This window comes from Pseudophryne corroboree, chromosome 6 (genome assembly GCF_028390025.1).
Source record: "Pseudophryne corroboree isolate aPseCor3 chromosome 6, aPseCor3.hap2, whole genome shotgun sequence".
In the NCBI taxonomy this organism is placed as follows: domain Eukaryota; kingdom Metazoa; phylum Chordata; class Amphibia; order Anura; family Myobatrachidae; genus Pseudophryne; species Pseudophryne corroboree.
Genome location: NC_086449.1, coordinates 575,607,099 through 575,619,614, shown reverse-complemented (window position 1 = coordinate 575,619,614; position 12,516 = coordinate 575,607,099). Strand labels below are relative to the sequence as shown.

The 12,516-nt window shown below is 45.6% G+C and overlaps 1 protein-coding gene across 1 annotated transcript in view; it reads right to left on the bottom strand.

Moving 5' to 3' along the window:
• CDC25C (cell division cycle 25C) overlaps window positions 1-12,516 on the bottom strand; it is a 184,209-nt gene that overhangs the window by 147,328 nt on the left and 24,365 nt on the right. Inside the window, exons 2-3 of the mRNA XM_063927873.1 lie at window positions 6,211-6,432; window positions 5,605-5,687 (exon numbers count right to left, since the gene is read on the bottom strand). Coding sequence (XP_063783943.1) covers window positions 5,605-5,687; window positions 6,211-6,404 — 277 coding nt within the window. The 5' untranslated portion in view covers window positions 6,405-6,432. The remainder of the gene's footprint in view (window positions 1-5,604; window positions 5,688-6,210; window positions 6,433-12,516) is intronic.

The following is a 12,516-nucleotide window of genomic DNA, read 5'->3' as shown; positions in this document are numbered from 1 at the left end:
CTGTTTTACCCTGTTTCTGTAGTGCAGTGCAGGGGAGAGTCCTGGGAGCCTTCCTCACAGCGGAGCTGAGCAGGAAAATGGCGCTGTGTGCTGAGGAGAATAAGCCCCGCCCCCTATTCCGGCGGGCTTTTCTCCAGGAGTTTTAGACATTTGGCATGGGTTAAATACATACATATAGCCTCAATGGCTATATGTGATGTATTCTTTTGCCATAAAAGGTATTATATATTGCTGCCCAGGGCGCCCCCAGCAGCGCCCTGCACCCTCCGTGACCGTCTGGTGTGAAGTGTGTGACAACAATGGCGCACAGCTGCAGTGCTGTGCGCTACCTTCATGAAGACTGAAGAGCCTTCTGCCGCCTGTTTCCGGACCTTCAATCTTCAGCATCTGTAAGGGGGGTCGGCGGCGCGGCTCCGGGACGAACCCCAGGGTGAGACCTGTGTTCCGACTCCCTCTGGAGCTAATGGTGTCCAGTAGCCTAAGAATCCAATCCATCCTGCACGCAGGTGAGTTGAAATTCTCTCCCCTAAGTCCCTCGATGCAGTGAGCCTGATGCCAGCAGGACTCACTGAAAATAAAAAACCTAAAAAACTTTTTCTAAGCAGCTCTTTAGGAGAGCCACCTAGATTGCACCCTGCTCGGACGGGCACAAAAAACTAACTGAGGCTTGGAGGAGGGTCATAGGGGGAGGAGCCAGTACACACCACCTGATCCTAAAGCTTTATTTTTGTGCCCTGTCTCCTGCGGAGCCGCTATTCCCCATGGTCCTGACGGAGTCCCCAGCATCCACTTAGGACGTTAGAGAAAAAGGCATATTATTGGCTCTCAAGTGTTTTGGATAGCCAATAAAATAAATCCGAACTTGCACTAGTTTGGCGAAAAGAACAGAGTAAAACAAAACCAGCACATCTCTAGTTTCATCATGTTTATCCCATACTGGAGGTACTAGGTACAGATACTCAACCGCATCTATATCTAGTACTATCTCAAGGGTGTGACTAAGTTTGGTAGGGACCACAGTTTTAAAATACTCACTCTGTGACCTAGAAAATATAGTTCTTAGGCAAGGATTCACTTACTGACATCTGTTCAATGTAAGCTTGTATTAAAAAAAAAAAAAAAAACCCCATGTCACGATTTTCTTTGATTGTAGTCAGGGTGAGAGGCGATTGGTAACAGCTGCAGTTCTTTATAACCTAGGGGGTCATTCAGAGTTGATCGCTCGCTGCAGCTTTTTACAATACAGCAAACAGGTTACTACTGCGCATGCACTGCAAGGCGCAGGCGCGTTGTACGGCTACAAAGCGGATCGTTGCTGGGCGAGGGGTTTAACAAAGAATCCATTTGCACAGCCGATTGCAAGGAGATTGACAGGAAGAGGGCGTTTGTGGGTGGCAACTGACCATTTTCTGGGAGCGGTGCGGCGAATGCAGGCGTTTCCAGCCGTTTGGAGGGCGGATGTCGGACGTCAATTTCCGGGACCAGCAACGCTGGATTCATCGCACAGGGTAAGTAACTCTTAACCTGGTCTTGTTCTACACAAAACTTTTTTTGCATGGCAGGGCTGCACAAGTGATCGCAGCCTTGCTATGCAAAAATCCACTCCCCCATGGGCGGCGTCTAGTTGATCGCACGGGCTGCAAAAAGTTGCAGTGTGCGATCAACACGGAATGACCCCTCTTGTCCGCATTTGTGGTAACAGCTGATTGTCCAGTGCCAGGGTGAAACAGATTCAGGGTCATCTTAACGTAAGGACACACTAGGCAGTTACCCAGGGCCCCACAAATCTATGGGCATTCGAGCAGGGGTGGGCTGGGCTGTATCTGACCCACTGACTGGTGCCTCTGGAACTTCCTTGGAGGCCGGTAGAGAATGCTGCCCGGCTGCTCAGATTATGAATTACACACAGTCAGAAGAGCCAGGCAGTATTCTCTACCGGCCTTCCAGCCTGCTGATTGTTAGATTGTTAGATACAAAACAGCTGCCAATTAATTTACCAGTGAATTGTGAACCATGAACTCAAACATTTTGAAATCCTACAGAAGAGTGACTAGAAGAGTCCATATAGTGCCTTTAGTCTTTGAACATTGCAAGGGTTTTTTTTTGTTTTTTTTGGGCAAACTAAGAATCTTGCTCTTTTAACCCCTTGTTTAGCATTTTAATCCTCTCTGGTAAAAAATAAATTAATCTGATTCGTCCAAACACTATAGTACTAGATATTGATGCAATTTCATCCAGGAAAGAAGTTCCTTAAACTGTTCTGGAGACTGAATTATATGTTTAGGCTAAGAATTACATTTAGTAAACAAATAATCTTCTTGGGGGGAAAAAAAACCTCATATGTGGCACACGTCGTATGAAATGGTATATGTCTTATTGCAGGATCTAAGAAATGACTGAGTACCGTAATTTTTTTTAATCTAATTACCAACTTGATTGTGAGATATGCAGATATGAATAAAGACCCCAAAACTTAGGTGCTTACCTTGAGCATGTATTACAGTTTTGTGGGATCAGGTTTCAGGCTGTTTTCTGAATGCAGACTAAATACTGCAAAGTAATTTTGTTTTCAGGTCATGGAATGCCTTTTATATTGGCCGGGGCTGTTTCCGGGATTTGGTTTTGCCTGCCCAGGAGCCAGTACTTAGTGCTGTGACCCCCCGCGCGGGGAAGCTGGAGCAGCGGCTGTATGCCCCCTCTTCCCCTGCCCCTTGGCGGCGGTCACAACAGGGGTGTGCAGTCATATGACCGGAGAACCGGAAGTGCAGCGCTACCCTGTCGGCATCGGGAGCTGTCAGGAGACAGCACCTGATGCAGTAACAAAAATCCTAATAAGCAGCAGTTTGTGTCGGCTTAAATCAGGGCTAATAGGATAGCCCCAGTCGATATCATTAGAATTGGATATCCCGCTCTATGAGTAAGTTAAAAAAGTTCTGCGTGGGAGCCTTTTGTCACAGGATAGATATTAATACAATAATCACATTTTTATTTCTTTACTTCCTGTAAGTGTAAACGATCTGAAGCAATCACAGCAGCTGCTGCGAGTGTTGACGAGGACATGCTCCAGGGTGTTTGGAACAAACTGGATTATTGTATTGATATCTTTCGAGAGATAAAAGACTCACACATAGGAGGGAAATTCAGTTGTTTAATCGCGGGGCAATATTTAGGGGGATATCCAATTAGCCCTGGTAATTTACCGGGGCTAATTGTCCTGTCGGGGGCTAGCAAATTAGCCCCGATAAGCCGGCGCGTGCAGCGGCTTACCAGGGATTTTAGAATCCCCGGAAACAGACCCGCTTTCGTCCGAAAACGGTGCGGTTTCACACAAAAACACACAGGTTTCACTGAACCTGTGTGTTTTCGGGAGAACGTTTGTTTCTTTTATACCGCCGATCAATCTAGATAGCCTGTATGAAAGAAAGAAAGAAAAAGAAAAAAAAAAAAAAAAACCACGGTGAAACGTCGGAAAAAAAAAAGTCAGAAAAACTTCAGAAGATGGATGTTTTTCAGACCCGATGTTTTATATTTTACCGGGGATAATTGGATATCCCCCTTAATTGTCCCCACTTATCACGCCCATTAGAGTCGGGTATAGGCACACAAAGCATTATTGGCTGTGAGCTACCCTCAATCGATGATATCTATGTTTATAACTGCCTCCGCAAAGGAAATAGCATTGTAAATGATTGTTATCATCCTAACCATTGCATCTTCTCTCTTCTTCCATCTGGCAGACATTTCAGGTGCATTAGAACATCTCGCTTTAAGAACAGTTTCTTCACATCTGTTATCGTTAGTCTTAATTTGACTGGCCATTTGTAACCTATATGTGAATGTCTCAGATTTAAATTTTTTTTTTTTAAACAATGACAATAAATATCTATACCCGACTAAACGAATGGGCTCGAGCATGAAAAGTCCCGTTTGCGCACCCAAACGTGTCTCTTTAAGCGCATTTCAGCCCGCCACCCCCGGGGTAGCATGCTGAAATTAACTTCTCGCACCCGTCGGCAGCGACATTTGAATAGCAGCCAGCGGGCACTGGCGGGTGCGGGGAACCTAGATAAGATTTGAATACCGCCCATAGAACTTTTGTAACTTAGTCATAGAAACTTACTGACATATACTACATATCCATGAAAGTATTTTGACTATATGAATAATACTTTGATTTATATAACAAATTGAAGGTGTCCATTTCTTTTATTGTAACCATGTATATTGAATTTTGCATATTAAAATATACTCTTGATGTTGTACGACTTCTAAATTTCTAGCATGTCCCTTTATGTTCATTAAGTTTTAATTTGTATTGTCCTATAACGATGTGTCACTCTACAAACATGCCGTTTGTTTCTCCAAATTTGTCTAAATTGATCATTTCTAAAATCTCATATGTGAAGGTACCGGATTTTAGACATAAAGCCCATATTTATTCTCGGACCCCTTTAACTAGTGTTCACAGAGATCAGGAGAAGGTGTCTTATAACCACACATTTATTGAAAAAGAATGTAAAAAAAAAAAAAAAAAAAACACAACACAAGCCACCTAATCACACAATCGCCTAAGGGCTTAATTGACGGATGGGTTTTTGGCGAGACTGGTTTTCAATCTGAGGCATTTACCCCAGTTTAATGCAGTTCCTACCAAGATCTCAGGTACACAACTCCAGGAGATTCTTCACGGTCCTGGCCACTCTGCCATTGCGCTTCACCAACATTGTGGGGTCCCGGCAATTGTCCCCTATCATATGCAGATTACAGGGATACACCAGCAAACCTCCCAGTGCCTTCAGGAGTACCTGCTGCCCAGGATCTGCTTCTGCATAAAACAGCTGCCTTTCATTTCTCTGGAGCTCCCAACACACAGCTTCCAGCAGCACAGACTTGGCACATCCTGACACACCCTCACCCAGCCCCTCTTCCTTTTTAAAACCACATTGAAATATACCTAGGGGCAAGTTCATTTCACAAACCAGGGCCAGTAAAACACATTTGAAGATGGAGTTAAACATGCTTTAAAAAGAAAAAGAAGAGGACAGGAAATCACAAGAGAGCATGCAGAGAGATGTAAGTCATACTAGACAGTGACTGCAGGGGAGACAGAAAGTAGGGAGTGGGGTAGTTTATTCCTACATGACATCTGTAATGTAACTTCAACACATACTAAGAAGCCATGACTAAAGCTGAGCTAACACATTCTTGTGACATCTCTTTACACTCAAAACATTCAGTCTCCATTATGTTTTCTTATTAGGGAAGATTGCTGGGAATTGCATCTGAGAGTTACTGTAAGGCACCTGTATGGGATGTGAGAGGAAAAAGTGTGAGGATGGTGGCTGGGAGGTGGCAGCACTGCAACCGTTTCTCTGGCATTTTGCAGGTATCACTGAGAATTGACCTGCTGCATTTGAGATCAGAACATGGTCCAAGCTTCCCTTGTAGTCGGTTAACATAATCAATGGACTACCTTCCCCTACTGTATGTAACTGTACGTGAGAGTTTTAGAGAACAAGCATTGAAGCAATAAAAAGGTTGGGGTTTGGGTTCTCTTTTTCGTTTTACTGTTCTTACTCTTGTAGATTTAGTGAGAGAATTTACCTGTCAAAGGAGACACAAAAGCTTGCAATCCACCTTCATCCCCACTCAAATTGGATAGATCCAAGCAACGTTTCGGTGTCTCACTACATTATAAAAAATTAAAAAAAAAAAAAAAAAAGGTATAAAAGGATGAAACAAAACAAGCATTACCATTCAGAATCAGAATATGCAATTCCAGTAGATTCACAGCATTACTATGCGATATGTGGAAAGTTACCTTACTAATAATCCCAGGGAGGACAATAAAGATAGGTAACAATGACCACTTCATTTATTTTTTATACATGCACTATACTTTCACAATCTTGACAACACAGCATAAAGTGATAAAGATTCTGAGCATGACTTTAGATTTCCACAAACGCCAGACTTCTTGTATTCAAATAGGCAGACTGCCCAAATGTGCTGGCAAACAATCAATGCTCCACCATGCAATTATTACTATAGACACAATAGGATTGTTAAACAATGCATTACATAAGTCACATGCTATTTGTCAGAATATTATGAAATACTACTCTTAAAACAGTACATTGTGGAATCTGAGATCCAGTTTTTAATTAAACTCTGCATTCACACAAATGGGTGTGTTTACACAATATTTACCCATTGAACGTGCACAGGTTACTAAAGCCCATAGCGAGGTCAGTGACTGGCGTTAATGGTTGTTCTGGAGAGAAAATTACTGAAGCATCTCGCTCCCTCAGCAGGTTTAGTACCATTCGACAGTTGGTGCGGAAATTAAGATTTGAGGAGGATTTTGATGGGCCATCTGATGACTTGGAATGACTCTCTGCCATGTCTTCAGTCTTCAACACGTTCACGTGACTTGGAGAGCAAGAGATTAAAAGAACAAAGACTTAAAGATTTATAAAAACCATGGTTATCAAAACATACACCATTAGGCATCTGTGATATACACAACCACTGCAGCCAATACAAGGTCAACAAAAATCCCCAAGTTAAGGTAATTTGTATTTCACTTAAGAGAGTCTAGATCTTACCCCTTTTATTAGTTCGGGAAAAGTCAGAAAACCCAGAATGAACTGCTGCAGATTTGTGATCATGTCATACACATGGCCAAGATCAGCAAGACCTTCCCTCCCCCCGCAGACTGAGGGGCACGGTTACACAGGGCAATCAGTGGGAAAACGTAGTGTAGGGAAAATGGTGGTCATTTCTTTTTGGTCGTTTTATTTGTTCATGTTGCAAATTTAAGTAATTTTAATACTATAACTAGAATATGGAATTTGAAAAAATTCAGAAGTTTAGCAAAGTAGCTAATGAACGGATCATAATAGAGCGGAGAGAAAAACAAAGTTTACAAGACTTGGGGGTGGGAGTAAAGGAGGATATGGAGAGCATGGCATAGGGCAGTGCTTCCCAAACTGGGACACTTGCTGGGGCTACTATGGGTTGGTGGTCCAGAACCAAATCAAATGTATGTGCAATTTTACAGGCAAAACGAAGGCTGGTGGCTAACCATGATAAAACACATGGACATATAGAAGTACAACCTTGTCCACCAATACATAAGAGAACCTAAGAATGACAGTTCAATACAATTTACCTAAATTAGAATATGCCACTGAATTTCTCAAGTAACAACTTTTGGCCTACGGGTGCTGTGCAAAAAAATAAGATTTTACTCACCGGTAAATCTATTTCTCGTAGTCCGTAGTGGATGCTGGGACTCCGTAAGGACCATGGGGAATAGCGGCTCCGCAGGAGACTGGGCACAACTAAAAGAAAGCTTTAAACTACTGGTGTGCACTGGCTCCTCCCACTATGACCCTCCTCCAGACTTCAGTTAGGATACTGTGCCTGGAAGAGCTGACACAATAAGGAAGGATTTTGAATCCCGGGTAAGACTCATACCAGCCACACCAATCACACCGTATAACTCGTGATACAATACCCAGTTAACAGTATGAGAACAATTGAGCCTCTCCGATGGCTCAACAATAACCCTTTAGTTAAACAATAACTATATACAAGTATTGCAGACAATCCGCACTTGGGATGGGCGCCCAGCATCCACTACGGACTACGAGAAATAGATTAACCGGTGAGTAAAATCTTATTTTCTCCGACGTCCTAAGTGGATGCTGGGACTCCGTAAGGACCATGGGGATTATACCAAAGCTCCCAAACGGGTGGGAGAGTGCGGATGACTCCGCAGCACCGAATGGGCAAACTCTAGGTCCTCCTCAGCCAGGGTGTCAAACTTGTAGAATTTAGCAAACGTATTTGACCCCGACCAAGTAGCTGCTCGGCAAAGTTGTAGAGCCGAGACCCCTCGGGCAGCCGCCCAAGAAGAGCCCACCTTCCTCGTGGAATGGGCTTTTACTAATTTAGGATGCGGCAGTCCAGCCGCAGAATGTGCAAGCTGAATCATACTACAGATCCAGCGAGCAATAGTCTGCTTTGAAGCAGGTGCACCCAACTTGTTGGGCGCATACAGGATAAATAGCGAGTCAGTCTTTCTGACTCCAGCTGTCCTGGAAATATAAATTTTTAGGGCCCTGACTACGTCCAACAACTTGGAAGCCTCTAAGTCTTTAGTAGCCGCAGGCACCACGATAGGTTGGTTCAGGTGAAAGGCTGATACCACCTTTGGGAGAAATTGGGGACGAGTCCTCAATTCTGCCCTATCCATATGGAAAATCAGATACGGGCTTTTACATGACAAAGCCGCCAATTCTGATACACGCCTGGCAGAGGCCAAGGCCAACAACATGACCACTTTCCACGTGAGATATTTTAATTCCACGGTTTTTAGTGGCTCAAACCAATGTGACTTTAGGAAATCCAACACCACGTTTAGATCCCAAGGTGCCACTGGAGGCACAAAAGGGGGCTGAATATGCAGCACTCCCTTAACAAAAGTTTGAACTTCAGGCAGCGAAGCCAGTTCTCTCTGGAAGAAAATCGATAGAGCCGAAATCTGGACCTTAATGGAACACAATTTTAGGCCCATAGTCACCCCTGACTGTAGGAAGTGTAGGAAACGGCCCAGCTGAAATTCCTCCGTTGGGGCCTTCCTGGCCTCACACCACGCAACATATTTTCGCCATATCCGGTGATAATGGTTTGCGGTTACTTCTTTCCTAGCTTTAATCAGCGTAGGAATGACTTCTTCCGGAATGCCCTTTTCCTTCAGGATCCGGTGTTCAACCGCCATGCCGTCAAACGCAGCCGCGGTAAGTCTTGGAACAGACAGGGCCCCTGCTGCAGCAGGTCCTGTCTGAGCGGCAGAGGCCATGGGTCCTCTGAGATAATTTCTTGAAGTTCCGGATACCAAGCTCTTCTTGGCCAATCCGGAACGATGAGTATAGTTCTTACTCCTCTTCTCCTTATTATCCTCAGTACCTTTGGTATGAGAGGAAGAGGAGGGAACACATAAACCGACCGGTACACCCACGGTGTCACTAGAGCGTCCACAGCTATTGCCTGAGGGTCTCTTGACCTGGCGCAATATCTTTCTAGCTTTTTGTTTAGGCGGGACGCCATCATGTCCACCTGTGGCCTTTCCCAACGGTTTACAATCATTTGGAAGACTTCTGGATGAAGTCCCCACTCTCCCGGGCGGAGGTCGTGCCTGCTGAGGAAGTCTGCTTCCCAGTTGTCCACTCCCGGAATGAACACTGCTGACAGTGCTAACACGTGATTTTCCGCCCATCTGAGAATCCTTGTGGCTTCTGCCATCGCCGTCCTGCTTCTCGTGCCGCCCTGTCGGTTTACATGGGCGACCGCCGTGATGTTGTCTGACTGGATCAGTACCGGCTGGTTTTGAAGCAGGGGTTTTGCCTGACTTAGGGCATTGTAAATGGCCCTCAGTTCTAGAATATTTATGTGCAGGGAAGTCTCCTGACTTGACCATAGTCCTTGGAAGTTTCTTCCCTGTGTGACTGCCCCCCAGCCGCGAAGGCTGGCATCCTTTGTCACCAGGACCCAGTCCTGTATGCCGAATCTGCGGCCCTCTTGAAGATGAGCACTCTGCAGCCACCACAGCAGACACACCCTGGTCCTTGGAGACAGGGTTATCAGCCGATGCATCTGAAGATGCGATCCGGACCACTTGTCCAACAGGTCCCACTGAAAAGTTCTTGCATGGAACCTGCCGAATGGAATTGCTTCGTAGGAAGCTACCATCTTTCCCAGGATCCGCGTGCAGTGATGCACCGACACCTGTTTTGGTTTTAGGAGGCCTCTGACTAGAGATGACAGCTCCTTGGCCTTCTCCTCCGGGAGAAACACTTTTTTCTGTTCTGTGTCCAGAACCATCCCCAGGAACAGTAGACGTGTCGTAGGTATCAGCTGTGACTTTGGAATATTTAGAATCCAGCCGTGCTGTTGTAGCACCTCCCGAGATAGTGCTACCCCGACCAACAACTGCTCCTTGGACCTCGCCTTTATCAGGAGATCGTCCAAGTATGGGATAATTAAAACTCCCTTCTTTCGAAGGAGTATCATCATTTCGGCCATTACCTTGGTAAAGACCCTCGGAGCCGTGGATAGACCCAACGGCAACGTCTGGAATTGGTAATGACAATCCTGTACCACAAATCTGAGGTACTCCTGGTGAGGATGGTAAATGGGGACATGCAGGTAAGCATCCTTGATGTCCAGTGATACCATGTAATCCCCCTCGTCCAGGCTTGCAATAACCTCCCTGAGCGATTCCATCTTGAATTTGAATTTTTTTATATATGTGTTCAAGGATTTCAAATTTAAAATGGGTCTCACCGAACCGTCCGGTTTCGGTACCACAAACATTGTGGAATAGTAACCCCGTCCTTGTTGAAGTAGGGGCACCTTTATTATCACCTGTTGTGAATACAGCTTGTGAATTGCCTGTAACACTGCCTCCCTGCCTGAGGGAGTGGTTGGTAAGGCAGATTTAAGGAAACGGCGGGGGGGGGAGACGTCTCGAATTCCAGCCTGTACCCCTGAGATACTACTTGAAAGATCCAGGGATCCACCCGTGAGCAAGCCCACTGATTGCTGAAAAATTTGAGACGGGCCCCCACCGTACCTGGCTCCGCCTGTGGAGCCCCAGCGTCATGCTGTGGACTTAGAGGAAGCGGGGGAGGACTTTTGCTCCTGGGAACTGGCTGTATGCTGCAGCTTTTTCCCTCTACCTCTGGGCAGAAAGGACGCGCCTTTAACCCGCCTGCCCCTGTTGGGCCGAAAGGACTGTACCTGATAATACGGTGCTTTCTTTGGTTGTGAGGGAACATGGGGTAAAAATGTAGACTTCCCAGCTGTTGCTGTGGAAACGAGGTCCGAGAGACCATCCCCGAACAACTCCTCACCCTTATAAGGCAGAACTTCCATGTGCCTTTTAGAATCTGCATCTCCTGTCCACTGCCGAGTCCATAACCCTCTCCTGGCAGAAATGGACATTGCACTTATTTTAGATGCCAGCCGGCAGATCTCCCTCTGAGCATCTCTCATGTATAAGACTGAGTCTTTTATATGCTCTATGGTTAGCAGAATAGTGTCCCTGTCTAGGGTGTCAATATTTTCCGACAGGGAATCTGACCACGCAGCTGCAGCACTGCACATCCATGCTGACGCAATAGCTGGTCTCAGTATAACACCTGTGTGTATATATAGACTTCAGGATAGCCTCCTGCTTTCTATCAGCAGATTCCTTCAGGGCGGCCGTATCCGGAGACGGTAGTGCCACCTTCTTTGACAAGCGTGTGAGCGCTTTATCCACCCTAGGGGATGTTTCCCAACGTGACCTATCCTCTGGCGGGAAAGGGTACGCCATTAGTAACCTCTTAGAAATTACCAGTTTCTTATCAGGGGAAGCCCACGCTTCTTCACACACTTCATTTAACTCCTCAGATGGAGCATAAGAAATGTGCAACACATTTTTCACTGCCTCAATCATGTAACGTGTGGCCCTATTGGAAGTTACATTAGTCTCATCGTCGTCGACACTGGAGTCAGTATCAGTGTCGACATCTGTGTCTGCCATCTGAGGTAGCGGGCGTTTTACAGCCCCTGATGGCTTTTGAGACGCCTGGGCAGGCACAGGCTGAGATGCCGGCTGTCCCATAGTAGGTATGTCGTCAAACCTTTTATGTAAGGAGTCGACACTGTCGCGTAATTCCTTCCATAGAACCATTCACTCAGGTGTCGACCCCGCAGGGGGTGACATCACATTTACAGGCATTTGCTCCTCCTCCACATAAGCCTCCTCATCAAACATGTCGACACAGCCGTACCGACACACAGCATACACACAGGGAATGCTCTGACAGAGGACAGGACCCCACAAAGCCCTTTGGGGAGACAGAGAGAGAGTATGCCAGCACACACCAGAGCGCTATATAATACAGGGACTAACTGAATTATATCCCCTTATAGCTGCTATTATATATATATATATATATATATATATATATATATATATACATACATACACATACATATATATATATATATATATATATATATATATATATATATATATATATATATATATACTGCGCCTAAATTTAGTGCCCCCCCCCTCTCTTTTTTACCCTTCTGTAGTTGCAGACTGCAGGGGAGAGCCAGGGAGCTTCCTTCCAGCGGAGCTGTGAGGGAGAAATGGCGCCAGTGTGCTGAGGGAGATAGCCCCGCCCCTTTTTCGGCGGACTTTTCACGCTTTTTTGAAACTCTGGTAGGGGTATTAATTTACACCTATATAGCCTCTGGGACTATATATGGTGTATATTTGCCAGCCAAGGTGTGTAATATTGCCCTCAGGGCGCCCCCCCCCCCCCAGTGCCCTGCACCCATCAGTGACCGGAGTGTGAGGTGTACATGAGGAGCAATGGCGCACAGCTGCAGTGCTGTGCGCTACCTTGGTGAAGACCGACGTCTTCTGCCGCCGATTTTCCGGACCATCTT